Below are 20959 nucleotides of genomic sequence, written 5' to 3'. Positions count from 1 at the left end.
TGGGAAAATATATATAAAAACAAAGATACTGTAACTTACCAAACAAAAGTGTTGGTATGTTGATAGAGACAATAAAACACACACACACACACACAAATTTCAAGCTTTTGCAACCCAAGGTTGCTTCATCAGGAAAGAGGGAAGGAGAGGAAAGATGAATGGATGTGGGTTTTAAGGGAGAGGGTAAGGACTCATCCCAATCCCGGGAGCGGAACGACTTACCTTAGGGGGAAAAAAGGACAGGTATACACTCTCTGCACATATACAGACACAGGCAGACATATGTAAATGCAGAGAGGTTGGGCAGAAATGTCAGTTGAGGTGGAAGTACAGAGGCAAAGATGTTGTTGAATGACAGGTGAGGTACGAGTGGCAGCAACTTGAAGTAGTGAACTCACGAAAGACCACTGTAAGACTACTGTTATTGCCTAATGATGTGCTAATCTTGTCAGTGATACAGGGATTAAATTGCACTAATTGTCCTGGATTTTTCTTTGTAAAGGAACATTTGAAAATGGTATTAAGCGTTTCAGCTTTTGGTTTGCTACTGTCAATTTCAGTTCCTATCTCATATGCTAGGGACTGGACACAACTCTAGTGTCAATAACAGCCTTTACATAGGACCAAAATTTTTTGGGTGTTGTGAAAGATCACCTGACAATATTCTGCTATGCCAGTCACTGAAGGCAACACACATTGCTCTTTTGACAGCCAAACATGTTTCATTCAGCAAGCCAAAGGTGTTTCATTGAGTATCTCTCCATATACACCTATTGTGCAGTAATATTGGTTTCTTTTGAATTTTCTTTACAGTGAATGTGTAACATGGAGATCCCTCCCAATATGAACTTTTCTACTGGGCATATAAGAGGGCTGTTCAATAAAGAATGATCATAAATTTTTTATGGTCATAATTTCTCACACCAAAATTTAATCTTTCGAAATTCTGTTAGTTTAATGTGCAACAAACACACTGTAGTAGTTTCATTGTTGGGACTCCTGGTTCTCACTTGTAAGAGGCAGGCAAGGTTAGTCAAGTTCAGTATCACCTATTGCTACAATAGAGGTAACACATGAGGAACAATATGCAGCTTTGAAATTCTGATTTCGTCTCAACAAATCTTCAGCTGAGGCCTATACAACGTTACAGGAGGCCTATGGAGAGACTGTTCTTCCTTACAGCACAGCTCGAAGGTGGTTTAAATCGTTTGAAGAGGGGAGACAATCAATTTCAAAGGAAAGTGGACCCAGTGCTCCAGTTACCGCTCTTGCAGAAGAAAACATCAACACTGCTGCTGTTATTGTGAGAAAGGATCGACGAATTACCTTAAGATCACTTTCTGAAATATTGAACATTTCATTTGGTGCCATCCACATGTTAGTTACAGAAAAATTACACATGTGTGTATACGCGATGGGTTCCAAGACTGTCGAATTCTTGAACAAAAGGACATTCGTGTGCAGGTCTGCATGCTGTTAAGAGGAAGATCTGGAGTTTGTTTCAAATGTAATCACTGCTGATGAAACTTTGCTACATCATTTCGATCATGAGAGCAAACAGCAAAGCTCAGTGTGGAAATCTCCTTGATCACCAACCCCCCAAAAAGCAAAGGTGGTTACTTCTGTTGGGAAAGTTATGGTCATATCATTCTTTGATATTCATGGAATGGTTTATCAGCAGGTTGTACCTGCACACACATAAGTAACTGGACAATACTACAGGAACGTCTTGAAAACATATCAAGTCCATATCAGGTGCAAAAGACCACATTTCTGTGAAGTAGGCAGGATGCTGCACCACGATAATGCGCGGATGCATATTGCCAACATTGTTGCTGAATATCTTGCAAAATCAATGTGAAGCGCATCCCTCACCCTCCCTATAGTCCGGATTTAGACCCATGTGTCTTTTTTTCTATTCCCAACATGATGCCGTGTGGCATCGCCCGCTCTGCCTGTGAGTGGACATGTGGCTGCTCCTTCATCAAGGTCCGAGCAGGCACACGGGGGGGAGGGGGGTTATTAGTTATTGGGAGCTCCAACGTTAGGCGGGTGATGGAGCCCCTTAGGGAAATAGCAGGAAGGTCGGGGAAGAAGGCCAGTGTTCACTCTGTCTGCTTGCCGGGGGGTCTCATCCGAGATGTGGAGGAGGCCCTACCGGCGGCGATAGAGAGCACTGGGTGCACCCGACTACAAATTGTTGCTCATGTCGGCACCAATGACTCCTGCCGTCTGGGTTCAGAGGTCATCCTCAGTTCGTACACGCGGTTGGCGGAATTGGTGAAGGCAGAAAGCCTCGCTCGCTGGGTGGAATCAGAGCTAACTATTTGTAGTATCATTCCCAGAACCGATCGCAGTCCTCTGGTTTGGAGCCGAGTGGAAGGCTTAAACCAGAGGCTCAGACGATTCTGAGGAGATCTGGGGTGCAAATTTCTCGACCTCCGCTATCGGGTGGAGAAATGTAGGGTCCCCCTGAATAGGTCAGGCGTGCACTACACGCCGGAAGCGGCTACAAGGGTAGTGGAGTACGTGTGGAGTGCACATGGGGGTTTTTTAGGTTAGAGAATCCCCTCCCTAGGCCCGACAAGACGCCTCCTGAGACACGGCAAGGTAGGAGTAGGCAAAATGCAACAGGGAATAACAATATTAATGTGCTAATAGTAAACTGCAGGAACGTCTATAGAAAGGTCCCAGAACTGCTCTCATTAATAAACGGTCACAACGCCCATATAGTACTAGGGACAGAAAGTTGGCTGAAACCAGACGTAAACAGTAATGAAATCCTAAACTCAGATTGGAATGTATAACGCAGAGACAGGCTGGACAGTGAAGGGGGAGGCGTGTTTATAGTGATAAGAAGTGCAATAGTATAGAAGGAAATTGACGGAGATCCGAAATGTGAAATGATTTGGGTGAAGGTCACGGTTAAAGCAGGCTCAGACTTGGTAATTGGATGTCTCTATAGGCCCCCTGGCTCAGCAGCTGTTGTGGCTGAGCACCTGAAGGATAATTTGGAAAATATTTCGAGTAGATTTCCCCAACATGTTATAGTTCTGGGTGGAGATTTTAATTTGCCGGATATAGACTGGGAGACTCAAACGTTCATAACGGGTGGCAGGGACAAAGAATCCAGTGAAATTTTTTAAAGTGCTTTATCTGAAAACTACCTTGAGCAGTTAAACAGAGAACCGACTCGTGGCGATAACATATTAGACCTTCTGGTGACAAACAAACCCGAACTATTTGAAAAAGTTAACGCAGAACAGGGAATCAGCGATCATAAAGCGGTAACGGCATTGATGATTTCAGCCGTAAATAGGAATATTAAAAAGGGTAGGAAGATTTTTCTGTTTAGAAAAAGTGACAAAAAGCAGATTTCAGAGTACCTGTTGGCTCAACACAAGAGTTTTGTCTCAAGTAGAGATAGTGTTGAGGATCAGTGGACAAAGTTCAAAACCATCGTACATTATGCGTTAGATGAGTATGTGCCAAGCAAGATCACAAGAGATGGAAAAGAGCCACCGTGGTACAACAACCGAGTTAGAAAACTGCTGCCGAAGCAAAGGGAACTTCACAGCAAACATAAACATAGCCAAAGCTTTGCAGACAAATAAAAATTACGCGAAGCGAAATGTAGTGTGAGGAGGGCTATGCGAGAGGCGTTCAATGAATTCGAAAGTAAAGTTCTATGTACTGACTTGGCAGAAAATCCTAAGAAATTTTGGTCTTATGTCAAAGCGGTAGGTGGATCAAAACAATATGTCCAGACACACTGTGACCAAAATGGTACTGAAACAGAGGATGACAGACTAAAGACCGAAATACTAAATGTCTTTTTCCAAAGTTGTTTCCCAGAGGAAGATCGCACTGTAGTTCCTTCTCTAGATTGTCGCACAGATGACAAAATGGTAGATATCGAAATAGACGACAGAGGGATAGAGAAACAATTAAAATCGCTCAAAACAGCAAAGGCCTCTGGACCTGATGGGATACCAGTTCAATTTTACACAGAGTACGCGAAGGAACTTGCCCCCCTTCTTGCAGCGGTGTACCGTAGGTCTCTAGAAGAGCGTAGCGTTCCAAAGGATTGAAAAAGGGCACAGGTCATCCCCGTTTTCAAGAACGGACGTCAAACAGATGTGCAGAACTATAGACCTATATCTCTAACGTCGATCAGTTGTAGAATTTTGGAACACGTATTGTGTTTGAGTATAATGACTTTTCTGGAGACTAGAAATCTACTCTGTAGGAATCAGCATGGGTTTCGAAAAAGACTGTCATGTGAAACCCAGCTCGCGCTATTCGTCCACGAGACTCAGAGGGCCATAGACACGGGTTCACAGGTAGATGCCGTGTTTCTTGACTTCTGCAAGGCGTTCGATACAGTTCCCCACAGTTGTTTAATGAACAAAGTAAGAGCATATGGACTATCAGACCAATTGTGTGATTGGATTGAGGAGTTCCTGGATAACAGGACGCAGCATGTCATTCTCAATGGAGAGAAGTCTTCCGAAGTAAGAGTGATTTCAGGTGTGCCGCAGGGGAGTGTCATAGGACCGTTGCTATTCACAATATACATAAATGACCTGGTGGATGACATCGGAAGTTCACTGAGGCTGTTTGCAGATGATGCTGTGGTGTATCAAGAGGTTGTAACAATGGAAAATTGTACTGAAATGCATGAGGATCTGCAGCGAATTGACGCATGGTGCAGGGAATGGCAATTGAATCTCAATGTAGACAAGTGTATTGTGCTGCGAATACACAGAAAGATAGATCCTTTATCATTTAGCTACAAAATAGCAGGTCAGCAACTGGAAGCAGTTAATACCATAAATTATCTGGGAGTACGCATTAGGAGTGATTTAAAATGGAATGATCATATAATGTTGATCGTCGGTAAAGCAGATGCCAGACTGAGATTCATTGGAAGAATCCTAAGGCAATGCAATCCGAAAACAAAGGAAGTAGGTTACAGTATGCTTGTTCGCCCACTGCTTGAATACTGCTCAGCAGTGTGGGATCCGTACCAGATAGGGTTGATAGAAGATATAGAGAAGATCCAACGGAGAGCAGCGCGCTTCGTTACAGGATCATTGAGTAATCGCGAAAGCGTTACGGAGATGATAGATAAACTCCAGTGGAAGACTCTGCAGGAGAGACGCTCAGTAGCTTGGTACGGGCTTTTGTCAAAGTTTCGAGAACATACCTTCACCGAAGAGTCAAGCAGTATATTGCTCCCTCCTACGTATATCTCGCGAAGAGACCATGAGGATAAAATCAGAGAGATTAGAGCCCACACAGAGGCATACCGACAATCCTTCTTTCCACGAACAATACGAGACTGGAATAGAAGGGAGAACCGATAGAGGTACTCAAGGTACCCTCCGCCACACACCGTCAGGTGGCTTGCGGAGTATGGATGTAGATGTATATGTAAAAAATGCTTTCGTGGGAGGCATTATCAATCATGAGTAGCAATGGTGTAGGCTGCGGAGATGATTTTTAAGAACCTCTCACAAATGGTTTCCAGAATGTATTTGAAGACTGGCAGAAATGCTAGGACAAGTGGATCACATTCATGGGAGACTACTTTGAGAAGGACCATCAAAATTATGAGGATGAGTATGTTATAAAAAAAATTATGATCACTCTTTATTGAATAGCCCTTAGATTTATCCAGTGTGTGGTGAACTATCCTTTTAAACTTGAGCCAGAGTTCTTCTGCATGCTTCCGACCTGTGTCAAGTTCCTCACTGAGATATGACATTACTGATTTTTCTATCCAGTTTACTAAACATATACCTACGAGGGATGCCCAGAAAGTAATGCGCCACATTTTTTTCCTTCAACAATTCTTTATTGAATATAACGAGACTTACACACACAAAAGAATGTTGTTTTATCTACGCACCCTAGTTTTCCACGTAATCTCCATCCCATTCTATGCTTTCCTCCAGCACAAAACAAGGGTGTCTATGCCCTGTCTGTAACAATCCTTGTCCTGGTGGCAGAGCCAGTGCTTCACTGTGTGAATCACCTCCTCATCATCCTCAAAATGTCTTCCACGAATGGCACCATTTAATGGCCAAAACAAGTGGAAGTCTGTGGGGGCTAGGTCAGGTGTGTCAGATGCGACAACCGTGGATGGTCTCCCCAACCACTGCAAATTATGGAGCTCTGGCGAATCACCTCCAGATGACCTCGCCCTTCGTGTCCAGTGCCTAACTGTATTCCTGTCGACGACAGATGCTCAGAGACTTTCCACAAGTGTTTGTGAATATTCCTCACCGTGTTTTTATCTGCAGTAGGAAATTCAATGACAACACATTGTATGTAACATACATCACCTACAGACACCATTCTGAAACTGACCTACAGCTACGCTATCTGACAGAAGTGACAGAAACTTGGTGCGCTAACTTTAAATAATACATATGTAATGTAGCATTGTTTTTGCCTGAGAAAAAAATGCAGTGCATTACTTTCTGAGCAACCCTCATACTTTGGTAAGCATTGTTGCCACAACCGCATCAGGGTCACCAGCTGAGAAGCGGGGACTGGTGTCTCCGATGGTTGGGGGACAGTGCTCCCCCGAGGTAGGTGGTGCAGGAGCAACAGGGAGGGAAGTGCCCCCCACTATCAAGGGAGCAGGTGTAGTCTTCCGGCTCTGAGAGACGACTGGAACTCGTGGAACTGATGGGGCTACAACTGTTCTTGTAGCGGTGACTTAAGAGGTGGTCATAGCCACAGGATGTAGGCACTCAAATTTCCTCTTGGCTTCAGTGTAGATCAGTTGGTCCAAAGTTTTTTATTCCATGATTTTCCTTTCTCGCTGTAAAATCCTGCAGTCTGGTGAGTAAGGGGAATGATGCTCTCTGCAGTTGACACAGATGGGAAGTCGGGCACATCGAGTATTGGGATGGGATGGACGTCCACAATCTCAACATGTGATGCTGGAAAAACAGCAGGAAGACATATGCCCAAACTTCCAGCACTTAAAGCACCGCACTGGGGGAGGGATATATGGCTTGACATCACAGCTGTAGACCATCACCTTGACCTTTTCGGGTAATGTATCACCCTCGAAGGCCAAGATGAAGGCACTGGTGGCAACCTGATTATCTCTCAGACCCCGATGGACGCACCGGACGAAATGAACTTCTCGTCGCTCTAAGTTGGCGCGCAGCTCATCGTCAAACTGCAAAAGAAGGTCCCTGTGGAATATAACACCCTGGACCATATTTAAGCTCTTATGAGGCGTGATGGTAATGGAACCATCCCCCAGCTTGTCACAAGCAAGTAATGCCCTTGACTGGGCAGAGGATGTTATTTTTATCAAGACTGACCCTGACCATATTTTGGACAAGCCTTCCACCTCCCCTAACTTGTCCTCTAAATGATCTACAAAAAACTGAGGCTTCGTCGAGACAAACGAGCCCCCATCAGCTCTCGTACATAAGAGGTACCGGGGCGAATAAGGTTCGACGCAATCCTTAGCCTGGCGTTCCTCCCAAGGTGTGGTCAGGGAGGGGAACAATTTAGGATCATAATTCCTTGCACTGTACTGAGACTTGTAATGCTTGGAGACTGCTGGCATTTGATCACCAGCAAATGATGACGTGGTACCTTCATCGCACATTATCAGCCACACTCTCCAACCAGGGACTATACCCACAGGTGCCACCCAGCCGCAGCAAAGGCCACCTGGCAGGATGGCCATTGCCGGGCGTGCCGATACCCCAGGGTGACAGGTAGCGGTGGCAAAATATAACGTAACTGATAGAAATAACCGGTTACTGGCAAGTAACGGTTACTATGATAACCGCTCATCTGATACTGGCAGTTATTTCAGTAACTGCCAACAGTGCCTCGCGCCATCTGTTGACCGAATATCGTACTACACTCTTGCGTCAACTCATCGGAGATCTGGCTATGAAGGAGATGGATTGACCATTTGGAAGGCATTCTGTAGGTCATGAGAATAACTGTGAGACTGTGTGCCATCTGTTGATAAGAACTGTGTACTATTTCGTGTGCCTTCATTACTTTTAGCACACACAATTAAATACAGTTAATGTCAGAGCGGTGCCTGATAGGAGCTGCAGTACAGGCATTAACAAGTACAGTTGTTCCCTTGAGCCGCCGCCTTATATGTCAGTTTATCTTGGACGAGTAGTATAAAGAGAGTTACTGTAAGGAATTCGAGCGACTATGGAAATAACTGTCAAAGATCTGTATTCTTCTCTGGCAGTTACCATTATTGGCTCACAGATCTCGTTCTCTGACAGTTATCGAGCTACCACTACAGGTAACCTGGAAGTTGGTAACGGAATAACTGTGTGTCTGTGTTCCTGACTTGGGGACTCCAGTCGTAAACACTGGTGATATTTCCAGAGAGGATAGTTATTGGAGCGAACAAATATTTTCGAACTGCTTTGGAAATTGCGAATGACAAATAACATGTCAGAAAGTATAACATAATACATTTGAATATAATAATTACTATCCTCATCATTTGTCAGGAGACCGTCAAAATATGTGAATATATTACAGTAACTGCTAATATTTACAGAATTGATACACTGTCAGAATAAAACACAGTTATGCACTTTTAATAAATTTATCATACACAGAATAACTGATCTTGACTGCTGTCACCAAGTGCTGTCAAAACTGAAATATAGTAGAATTTTTACTTAAGCTGGCCTAACAGTCTCTGTTAAGATATTCATCTACAGAGTAGGAGGAGGGGTCAATGGAAGCGTCCGATTCTACCCGTCTGCTTTGACATAAAGGTGTTGTAGTGTGTGAATGTCATAACGGCACGGTGTTTATGCATTGGTTTTGCGTGTATGTGTGTGTGTGTGTGTGTGTGTGTGTGTGTGTGTGTGTGTGTGTGTGTGTGTGTGAGTGTGGTATTGGGTTTATTTGAGCCTTGGTGTTGGATGTGTGGAGTCGTTGGTGGCAGTGATTGTAATTCCAACGTAAGATTTGGAAGTTTTTTCAGTGAATTATCAAGTTTTTCTGTTTATGTATTTGGCGTTTTTTTTTTTCTTTTTGTTCGTCATTTTGTGTTTTAGGATCATGGTGTGTTTTTTTCACTAGCTTGCCCTCACCCTAAAACCACCAACTTCCCGCAGTTGTCCCGTCAGTTTGATTGAATTTTTGGAGGGAGATGTTATTGTCTTATTTACATGCATCTGCGTGTTTGTTGCCATGTGTATGTAGTGACGTCATAGAGACACTTAATATAGCCATTTCCGCCCTTTTGATGATGTCACGGGTCAAAGCAGACACGTGGAATCAGACACTTCTGTATCAAAAAGTCTTTCAAACACACTGTAAACTGTGCTTTATCTGAAAACAAGTTTTTAATGGTTGCTGACTTGCTGGCAGTTTATTGAAAATGAGTGTTCCTGAATATTGGACCAAGGTAAGCGATTTTAGGTCTTTATATAGACTGCTGTTCCTATTTCTAGTATTGATATCGTGTATTGAGCTATTGGTTGGAAATACTTGCAACAAATTTCATTAAGAAATAAATATACTAGGAAGCAGTGGTTAGTATACAAAGTTCCTCGAACAGGTTCCTACATGATGTTCTTGAATTTATACCACAAACGACTTTTATTACAAGCTTTTACATGCTAAAAACTTTTGCTCCGTTTGATGAGTTACCCCAGATCGCTTATGAAATAACAGAATGGAAGCATGTAAGCTTTTTTTATATTAATGTCTCCTACATCTGACATTCTCACTGCAAATACAGACTCGTTTAGGTGCTTCATCAATTCTGTGGTATTCCCTTCCCAACTGAATTTATTATCGAGTTGTAGTCTCAGAAATGTAACACTTTCAACCTTTTCGATCTGCATGTCTTCATATGTTGTACACATGCTGTAGCTGGAGAAATCTATCAGTTTTCCAAATCTCACATAAAACTTGGATTAGTGTACTCACACTTTCCCCAATAGGACTATCTTGTACAGGGCAGGAGTAAATGAATCTGTCACATTATCTAAATTTTTTTGTTGTATTACAAGGCTGTACACTTATTCTATTAACTGAGCAGCACAAGAAATTAAGCTTCGAATTTAACCTACAGTATTCAGTTTACATACTACTTCATACTCAAAAACGCACGATGTAAACATTTTACTTAAACAGTGCTGTGGCAAAGTTCTGTTAAAAATAATGGTTATCAAATAATAACTGGAACTGCGATAACGGTTACTCCAGGATAACCGTTTGGCACACCTCTAGTGCCGGGCATCTACTCCTTGGTATACGTGGGGAGTCAACAGCGCAGGCATCAGCAGAGGAGTCCCTGTGTAGTCAGGGGGCTACAACCAACAGGGTACACAGTGGCCCCTCCACAACAGACTGACTACCGTGCTGGATATGAGGTGTAAAGAATTCCATAGTCATTGGCGGCACAGAAAACAACACTGTGTAGTGGGTGGAGGAAAACGAACCCAGAAAGGTGTCCTCGCTAAAGACATGGGGGTGAGCAGGACTGCAATGCCATGACGAGAAAGTGGGCTACAGATCTCAAGGCATGATGGACACGATGCACCATATAAGGCACCCTTCCCCAATTGGTTTGCTCTTCGGGAAAATTTTGAAAAATGGAGGTCAAATCCTACAGGGGACCACCACATAAAGGCCGAAAGGTGAGACACTCCTTTTAGTTGCCTCTTACGACAGGCAGGAATACATCAGGCCTATTCTAACCCCTCGACCCGCAGGGAGAAAACTTGGGTGGTCACTGACCTATAAATATGAAAAAAATTGAAGATGGCCTCCAAGCCTTTGTTAGTTCAGAAAGTGAAATCTGTAAGGTTAAGTTAAGAAAATTTTTTGTGAAGTAAGTAATGAGTGACAATAATAATTTCTCCCATATGAATTTTTGATGAGTTTTAATTAATGTGAAAAAGTTTAAAGGCATTTCATAAAAAACTGACACCAAAATAAAATACGAAAATTTGGACAACTTTCAGTGAACAGTGTCCCAGAAAGAATAGTAAGTATTCAGGGATACTACAGGGATGCTCATTTGAAGCAAGAAAGTCTAGTACGTAAGGGCTCTTGCTCAACAAAAGAAACTTGTTTCACAGTATCAAAGATGAAGTTCTCACAGCTCTTTAAGGTGTGCATTTTAGAGCCCATGTTTACTAGACATTTTTGCTTCGAATATTGACAATTCTTCCTGGGACATCCTGTAAAAAGTTAAACAGCACCCAATAATTATTGAAAATTTCTTGCAAAACTCCTCTCTAGAATTGAATAGGAGTAAATACAAAGTTTGTATTAAATTATAGGCAAGTCAGTTAATTACAGGAGAGCAATAATTTAACTACTGAATGCCCACATATCCTTAAAGTGCAACAACAGCTGCACGCATGTTGTTGAACAGAAATAGTACACAACAGGTCAATCAGCAAAGTAGTGTTTATCAGCAACAAAGAAGTAAAGTCGTGCCTGGAGGCTCAGAAGTTACATGCTGGTTTCAGAATATAAAAGGTCTGGGGTTCAATCCTTACTCTTCTTTTTCCTTTTCCACTTTTCATGGCTTTCTTCTCTGGGAATGCCGAACTGCACCTCGGTTGAATCTGTGTCAAATTGTAGGGCCCTGTATCTGGATGGGTATATTCAAATGTCTGAGTACACTATAAGGCTGCGGACACTAAAACAATAGCCAGATCTTCCTGGCAACAATAAAAATGCAAACTTTCTATGCAGCCAGTATGACGACATGCAGAAATTTGGGAACTGCCAATATGTGATATCATGGTTTATTACCTTCTTTCTTTGCTGGGCCAATCACAGGAGTCCAACGAGGTTTGTCAATTCCCATATCTTCCAGAAAACCTACAATTGGGATGTCCTCAGGTTCTGACCCCTCATTGTCATCCATGACTTAAGATCAAAAGGAGCTACCGTATTGCGTGCTGATAATCTGAAACCCGGAGAAGACTGCAATGTAATTCAACACTCCTCTTTCACATTAGTGATTATGAAATGACAAAATCTCACTTTAATGAGGAAGAATTTTGTTGTTTAATGTGTCAACAAACACCCTGAATGACAATAGTGTATGGAATCAGTAAATTGTCATACTGACTTCCTAAAACAGTCAAAAAAACATGCTTCACATCAGATAAGCATTTCAACACAAACATACTGAATTAATCCAACTGTTTGCTTCCATAAAGATGAAATTCTGGAACACTGCTTTTATCAGGCTGCAATGTGTACTTTCAACATTTCCTTCCTTTGTTAGCTCAATATTTAGAAGTGCAATATATATTGCACTCCAGTGATGGAGTATTTCATGCTGCTGCTGCTGCTGCTGCTGCTGTCGCCGCCACCATCGTCATTCAGTCTTCAGTTTGAAGACTGGTTCGATGCAGCTCTCCACACTACACTATCCTGTGCAAACCTCTTTAGCTCTGAATAACTGCTGCAACTTATATCCATTTGAACCTGCTTACTGCATTACAATTTCTTGATGTCTTACGATGTGCCCTTTCAACTGACCTATCTAATCTTCAGCATTCTTCTGTAGCACCACATTTCATTTCAAAGGCTTCTGTTCTTTTCTTGTCTGAACTTCTTATCGACCATGTTTCACTTCTGTACATAGCTTCACACCATAAAAATACTTTCAGAAAGGACTTCCTAACACGTAAGTTTATAATCGATGTCAACAAAGTTCTCTTCTTCAGAAATTTTCTTACCATGCCAGTCTATATTTTATATCCTCTATACCGAGGCCGTCATCAGTTATTTGGCTGCCCAAATAGCAAAACTCATTTCCTACGTCTAGCACTTCATTTCCTAATCTAACTCCCTCTGTATCACCTAATTTAATTCAACTACATTCCATTACCCTTGTTTTCCTTTTGTTGATGTTTCCTTATATCCTCCTTTTAAGGCACCATCCATTCTGTCGAACTGGTCTTCCAAGTCCTTTGCTGTCTCCAACAGAATTGCAATCATCGGCAAACCTCAAAGTTTTTATTTCTTGTCCCTGAGCTGTTAAGTCCTGTTCCAATTTTTGTTTAATTTCCTTTACCACTTGCCCAACATACAGACTGAATAACCTTTGGGGATAGGCTACAACCCAGCCTCATTTCCTTCACAGTTATTGCTTCCCCTCATTTCCTTCACAGTTATTGCTTCCCTTTCATGCACCTGGGCTCTTATAATTGCTGTCTGGTTCAAGTACAAACTGCATTTAATCTTTCCCTCCCTGTACTTTAACATAGGAGTGTCTTTGAGTCAACAGCATCAATAGCTTTCTCCAAGCGTACAAACGTAATAAACAAATGTTTGCTTTTCTCTAACCTATCTTCTGACAAAGTCGTAGGGTCAGTCTTGCCTCATGTTTCCTACATTTCTCCAGAACCCAAACTCATCTTCCCCGAGATCTGCTTCTACCAGTCTTTCCATTCCTCTGTACATAATCCATGTCAGTATTTCACAACTAAGACTTATTAAACCAAGCATTTAGTAAAACTACATATTAGAAGCATAATTCAATGCAAATATATAACAAGGACCACTACTGCTAGCTTACTACATTACACACCAACCATTGGACTGTCACAACTCTCAAAAATATAACTGTACATGTCCAACATAATTTAAGTTAATATAAGGGGCATACCAGTCTTGTGAGGGAGAGAGACAGCAAGTTTTGAGAGAAACAAACAGCATACTGAGATTCATTGCAAGAATCCTAAGGACATATAATCCATTCTCAAAAACAGCTGATTGGAAATCCCGTGTTGGTCAAATCTTCCAAGACTGTTTCTTATCCTGGCTGCCTTTATTCGGTTAACACATTTATCACACTGAGAGATAGAACAGTCAACGCCTTCATGAAAAAATGTTTGCGGTTCCCAGGCACGCATCTCTAAGTCCGAAGTAAATCGATGGTCACGAATGCCTTTCTTCAAGGTTCAAAAAATATGGAAATCACATGTGGAGAGATTGGGACTGTATGGAGGACGTGTAGGGGCTTCCCAGAAAAACTTCTGCCACATACTCGAAGCAAACTTGGCAACATCCTCCATACACTTCCAATCTCTCCCCATTTGTTTTCCACATTTTTGGAGCCCTGAAGAAAGACATTTGTGGCTGTCAATTAGCTTCGGACTTAGAGGTGTACGCCTGTGTACAATCATGGCTCCATAGGTAACCTAAAACTTTTTCGCCTGCAGGCATTAACCATCTTGTCTCACAGTGGGATAAATGTATTAACAGTAGTGACAAGTACTTTTTAAATAATAGAAATTTTCTTATTTTTTTCCATCTGTCTTGTTTTCATTTGACTGCCCCTAGTATCAGGTCAATCTTCTGATAAAATCGTTGTCCTGTATGACTTTTTTCAAGCTTCCCCTTGCCTCTTTCCCTAGTCACACAAATCAAATAATTTAACAAATTCCAGCTTAAGCGTGTTTACACTGTACTTGGCCCTTCTGCTGTGTTCCCCTGTGGGCAATTTTGTTCCAGTGGTTGTAGTCAGTTGAGAGAGAATATGTGGCAGTCAATGTGACTTGCTGAATCTAATGATTTCTTTTGGTGGAATATAGGAATTGATTTGTTTTCAATATGGAGAGCAGTCAGAAAACTAGATGTGTTGACAAAGTGATCTGTATCGTAGCCCAGGACCCACGCTAGACTGGAATGTGAATCTAAGAAAACTAGATGTGTTGACAGACTGACCTGTGAAAATTCAGCAGTGAGTTGGTGAAGTCAATGAATGTGAATGGAAGAAAACTAGATGGGCTGACAGACTGACCTGTAGCAAGGCAGAGGCATAGATTAGGCTGGACGGCATCAATCTGGTTGAGAGTTGGCAAAGCCAACAAATCTCACAATGAAAGTGTATGATTGCTGTAATAGATCTGTGTGTAGCATAACCACAGATACAAGTTTGACACTACAAATTTCTTTCAAACACACACTATAATATTAAAAATAATCAATTTTAACAATGTAATATAACTGGAGAGACAAAAAAATCTACTCACCAAGTAGAGGCAGGAGAACACACACACACACACACACACACACACACACACACACACACACAAAAAGCTTTGGGATTTGGGGGGCTCATTCTTCTTGCAGACGGGTTGAAGGGGAGGGACAGGGGTGAGGCAAAGGACTGGAGAGGTGTAGGGAGAGGGGTAGTTCAGAAAAACATCTAGAACTCCGGATCAGGGAAGGCTTACCAGAAGGAAAGACAGATTGTTGGGGACTGCACTGGACGACATTTGAAAACCTGAGAGCTTTGAGGTGGAAAACAGGATAATATGAAAGTCAGAGTTTACTGCTAAAACATCATTCACAAGTTAATAAGAGGGAAAAGCTAAGTGTGTTGTATGTATCAGAGGTGAGAGGGGGGTGGCGAAAAATGGACAGGTCAGAAAATGAAAGATGTAGAAAACTAAAACAGAGTGAAGAAAGTAGTAGTTTCTATGAAAAAATGCTTAAACGGAAGAAATTAACGTATATTAAGGACAGGTGGGTGGCAGGAACCAAAGACATGTTATAGTGCTAGTTTCCACCTACAGAGTTCTGAGAAACTGGTGCCTGGGGAAAGAATCCACATGACACATGTCATGAAACAAGCACCAAGGTCATGACTGTCATGGTGGAGAGGATGCTCTGCAACAGGATAGTGTGTGCTGTTGGTATACATCCTTTGCGTATGCCCATTCATCCTAACTCTGTGTAATCATGCTGACATACATGGATGAACAGTGTTTACAAAACAGCTGGTGTATTAAGTGTCATTTCACAGGTGGCTGTCCCTTTGATAGTACACATTTTGCCAGTTATACGGCTGGTATAGGTAGTGGTAGGAGGGTGCATAGGGCAAGTCTTGGAATGGGATGGTCACAGGCGTAGGAGCCATAGGGCAGGGAGATGGGTGCAGAAGGAGCATAGGACCTGGCAAGGAGATCGGGAGGGCGACAAAGAACTATTCTAAGTGTGGTGGGCAAAGTCTCAGAATGGACCTCCTTTTTCTTTCTCTTTTCTTTTGTGGTACCTACACTTTGTACAAAAATGAATCTCCCATGCCTTATCTTTCCATTCTCCCACCACCTCCCAAAGTCCCCCTCTCCAGCCACAGAGGAGCATTCCTCTAATAACTCAATACCACCCATGACTGGAGCAACTGAATTACATTCTCTGCCAGGGTTCTGATTACCTCAAATTGTGCCCTGAAATGGGAAATGTCCTGCCCACTATCCTTCTCACCCCTCCCACAGAGGTATTCCGCCATCCACCGAACCTGCACAATATACTCGTCTATCCTTATACAACCCCTGCTCCCCATCCCTTTCCTCATGGCTGATACAAGACCTGTCCCATACATCCTCCCACCACCACCTACTCCAGTCCAGTCACTAATACCTATCCCATCAAAAGCAGAGCCACCTGCAAAACCAGTCATGTGGTGTATAAGCTAAGCTGCAACCACTGTGCTGCATTTTATGTAGGCACGACAACCTACAAGCCGTCTGTCCGCATGAATGGCCACAAACAAACTGTGGCCAAGAAACAAATGGATCACCCTGTTGTGGAACACATTGTCAAATATGATATCATTCACTTCAATGACTGCTTCAGAGACTGTGCCATATGGAGCCTTCCCACCAACACCAGCTTTTCTGAATTGCGCAGGTGGGAACTTTCGCTGCAATACGTCCTATCCTTCCCTGTTCCCATTCCAGCACTACATGGCCACCAAGCACCATCACATCCAGTCTTTTTATTTCTCTCCTTTTCCACTACTTCCACCCCCAGCCCCTCTCTCCAACTCACCCTGCCATCTGTCTAACCTGCAGCATTTCACTGTCCACCACCCCCACCATACTACCCCTCCCCCTCCCTGTGCTCCTCCTTCCCCCCCCCCCCCCCAACCCAGTCGCCACTCCCATCATGCACTGGTGCTGCTGCTCACAGTGTGGTTTCAGTTGCCTGAGACTGCAGTCATGTATATGAGTTCCATTTGTGTGTGTGTGTGCGTGTGTGTGTGTGTGTGTGTGTGTGTCCGTTTCTATTGTTGATGAAGGCCAATGGCCAAAAGCATTGTGTGTGAAAGTCTTTTTGTTGTGCCTATCTGCGACTCAGCATCTCTGCTATATGGTGAGTAGCAACTTTCATTCTCATAATACTGTTACATTCCATCCTGGATTTTCCATTGTTTGGATATATTAATCAGTTACTTCAACAAGGCAATGACTTCCTAAAATCACTTTCTGAAATGAGATCCATTCTGTCTGAGATTTTACTCACCACATCTAGAATAGGTCTTTGACACCCTCCCGATCTCCACAATATCCTTGTCAGGTTCTATGCTCCTTCTGCACCCATCTCCCTTCCCTGTGCACCCTCCTATACCAGCCATATAACTGGCAAAATATGTACTATCAAAGGGACAGCCACCTGTGAAATGACACTTCATACACCCGCTGTTTTGTAAACACTGTTCATCCATGTATGTCAGTATGATTACACAGAGTTAGGATGGATGGGCATATGCAAAGGATGTATACTGACAGCACACACTATCCTGTTGCAGAGCATCCTCTCCACCATGACAGTCATGACCTTGGTGCCTGTTTCATGACATGTGTCATCTGGATTCTTTCCCCAGGCACCAGTTTCTCAGAACTCTGTAGGTGGAAACTAGCACTATAACATGTCTTTGGTTCCTGCCACCCACCTGTCCTTAATATACATTAATTTCTCCCATCTAAGCATTTTTCATAGAAACTACTCCTTTCTTCACTCTGTTTTAGTTTTCTACATCTTTCATTTTCTGACCTGTCCATTTTTCGCCACCCCCCTCTCACCTCTAATACATACAACACACTTAGCTTTCCCACCTTATTAACTTGTGAGTGATGTTTTAGCAGTAATCTCTGTCTTTCATATTATTCTGTTTTCCGTGTCTAAGCTCTCAGGTTTTCAAATGTCATCCAGTGCAGTCCCCAACAATCAGTCTTTCCTTCTCACCCCATCTGGTAAGCCTCCCCTGATCCGGGGTTCTGGATGACTTTTCCAAACTCTACCCGTTTTGCCTAACCTCTTCAGTTCTTTTCCTTCACCCCTGTCCCTCCCCTTCAACCTTTCTGCTGAAAGAAGAAGCCACTGACTTCGACAGCTTGCATACACAAAACCCTTTTTTATATGTCTCTTCTCCTGCCGCCACTTGGTGAGTAGATTTTTTTGTCAAACACACACTATGTTTAACAAGCACATCAAACAACAGAAGGTACACACAAATAATTGGTAAACATAGTCAAGTTTGACAAATTATTTGATTGTTTATGGAGACCTTTTTGCCCTGGCCCCCAAGCGGATTAATGAGTAACCTATAAACAGAACTGTGAACTGTAGCATGGCCAGAGATCTACGTTAGGTTTGAAGGCAGTTGTTTTCCTGTGAAGTAGCAAAACCAACAAGTGTGCAACAACAAAAAGCTATTTTTGTTAAAGGAATTTTGTGGGAACAGACTGATCTCTAATGCGGCACAGGGATAGGTTAGGTTGAAGAGCAACAATTTGGTTGTAAGATGGCGAAGCTAGCAAATTTGTTGTGACAATCTTTCTTTCTTCTACTTTTATTTTACTTTTCTTTCACATATCGTGAATCCCATAATTACATTTACATTCCTGATCATAACCTATATTTTCTAACTGTGAAAGGATTATTTGTTTTTAGAATGCAAAGAAATTATTTGGAAACACTAAACATTTATAACTTAAAACTCTGTTGTTAATTTACTCAGTGAACTTTGGCAGGAAAAAGAGTACCTTACAAACATGATCAATTAGTGAAAATACACTAGTTGTGGTCACTAATATATATTTTTTTTAATTTTAGCATCTCATTATGCATTTCGGGATAATCCCTTCATCAGATCTGGGGTATTAAACATACAAAATATTAAAAGGCACACATTACAACAACCCAGCTTTAATGTTTTGGATGATTTTCATGTACTGAGCTATTTTGTTGAGTCACTTTCTATGTTCAAAATCCAGTAGCTTTGGAGTGTGACAGCTAAAGCCTTGTTAATGCAATGTGATGCCTTTATTAACAATTTCTTATATGTGTAAGGTAAATAATGCCTGTACTGACATCATAGGCATTATTTCCAGTAACACCACATACTGACAAAACTGTTTACCTTATTCCGTGCCATACTGCCTGTGTCAGTTTGGACACTGATGGTTTTACAAGAGGGAGTAAGAAAGGACAGAATACTTTGTATTGATTGTGGCAGGTATGTATCTAAACTTCATTAGGTTGTTGCAATGTATGCCTTTTAATACCTTGTCTTACATTGCATGCTTCATACCATAGATCTGATATGAGTTTATACCAAAATGCATCACCATGATTAATTAAAATATATTATATTGATAAGCAAGACAAGCAATTTACCATTACCATTTGGTGACAAAGATGGTCACTGATTTACAGAGAGACTTTTTGTCTAATGTGACAAAAAAAGAGACATAATCAACTCTATGTACATTTGCTGCACTCTTACAGTATTTTATTTTGTGCTAGATTCAGGTTTTTGAGTCCATCTCCAGTTACGCACATTTGTTGGTAACTTACTAAGGATTTTACTGGATGAGCATGAGTCCCGTACACATTCTGTGCATGAGCGATATTGTGTGAACTGCATGGTGTGTGCTACCAACTAAAAATTTCCTTAAGCCATTAGAGGGAAGAAAAATATTTCGTCCTGTGTTTCATCCGAATTTGTCTTCAAAATATTAGTGGTGGTACAGAAAGAAGTTGGACACAAAATTAATGTGGTCGTAGCCCAATAATCCAAACAGTTAATATGCAATAAGATGTTTCTTGGTGACTAGAACGATTTCATGAAAGACTCGCTAAGGACTAGTACATTGTCAAATTCCCTGGATATACAGCTCTGATAAAACTATGAAATTTATAGTGTCTCTTAAATGTTGACTAGCTGCCATTTGAGAATAGTGTCTTAACATTTTCGTAGAATTTTCTTTACATCGCTATCGGACTCCCTAGCACTGCAGCACAACAGGACGTCTCTTGGACAGATTTATAATGCGCTATATTTTTCCCGTTTTAAGTGTCACATTCTTCTGTAGTTTACACACACACACACACACACACACACTACCGAGTAAAATTTGATGATCAATATTACCACAGGGGCATCGATAGTAAAATGCTGATGTTCTTTCGCTATAATCTACGACTAACTATGGCTAAATGAAGGACGTATTCTGCACTTTGATTTCTGGGAGGCTTACATGGAGTAGAGAACGTATGTAAAATAAATGAGCTTTGCCATTGCTAAAGTCACAACTACAAATTTTCGGAAATGAATTGGCGGTATTAACATTAAAAAAATTGAAACAAAAACTTTTACTTTTTCCGGCATACAGCAAGCCAAGCTGAGATTGCATTTTCTTTGTTTTGTAGTACCTTCATTAAACACCCTACGGTCTTTTACAACGATTATCAAACACAAGGGCAGATGAAACGATGATTATATACAGCAGCTTCGTAAACACGGGTCCTCCATACAACACCGGAATGATTGTAAACAATTCGAAACTTACCTTCTGTAAATATATAACACACGAGACGGATTTGTTATTTTTGCGCATAAATGTTTATGCCCTAGCTAGCTTGTATAAAAGTAAACGATATATCTTCAATTGTCGTCCGCGGTATTCCTTTCTGTCAGTTCTCGATTTTCTGCACTACTTCCAATGAATTGAATTCCCCAATCTCTTTCACAGAACGGCCATTACACACTACCATAGATGTTATACAACAGCTTTTGAGATTCATCCGTAGTAGCATATCTGTACTTTCAGACTCTATGCCTTCAGACTTGCGGATTTTGTCTTCAAACACGAAA

General features: G+C 41.8%; 1 protein-coding gene across 5 annotated transcripts in view; it reads right to left on the bottom strand.

The window, feature by feature from the left end:
• LOC126106779 (zinc finger matrin-type protein CG9776-like) overlaps positions 1-20843 on the bottom strand; it is a 268248-nt gene extending 247405 nt beyond the window's left edge. For 3 of the 5 annotated variants that reach the window (XM_049913157.1, XM_049913159.1, XM_049913160.1), the window contains exons 1-2: positions 20655-20843; positions 11806-11962 (exon numbers count right to left, since the gene is read on the bottom strand). In XM_049913157.1, the coding sequence (XP_049769114.1) occupies positions 11806-11920 (115 nt within the window). In that variant the 5' untranslated portion in view covers positions 11921-11962; positions 20655-20843. Of the gene's footprint in view, positions 1-11805; positions 11963-14736; positions 14813-20654 lie in introns of all 5 variants that reach the window. The other 2 variants (XM_049913158.1, XM_049913161.1) reach the window with 2 other exon arrangements.
• Positions 20844-20959: the final 116 nt, after the last annotated feature.

The sequence above is a fragment of the Schistocerca cancellata genome, chromosome 10 (genome assembly GCF_023864275.1).
Source record: "Schistocerca cancellata isolate TAMUIC-IGC-003103 chromosome 10, iqSchCanc2.1, whole genome shotgun sequence".
Lineage (NCBI taxonomy): Eukaryota > Metazoa > Arthropoda > Insecta > Orthoptera > Acrididae > Schistocerca > Schistocerca cancellata.
The sequence above is the reverse complement of the archived record's forward strand: the minus strand, read 5'-3'. Positions and strand labels throughout refer to the sequence as shown.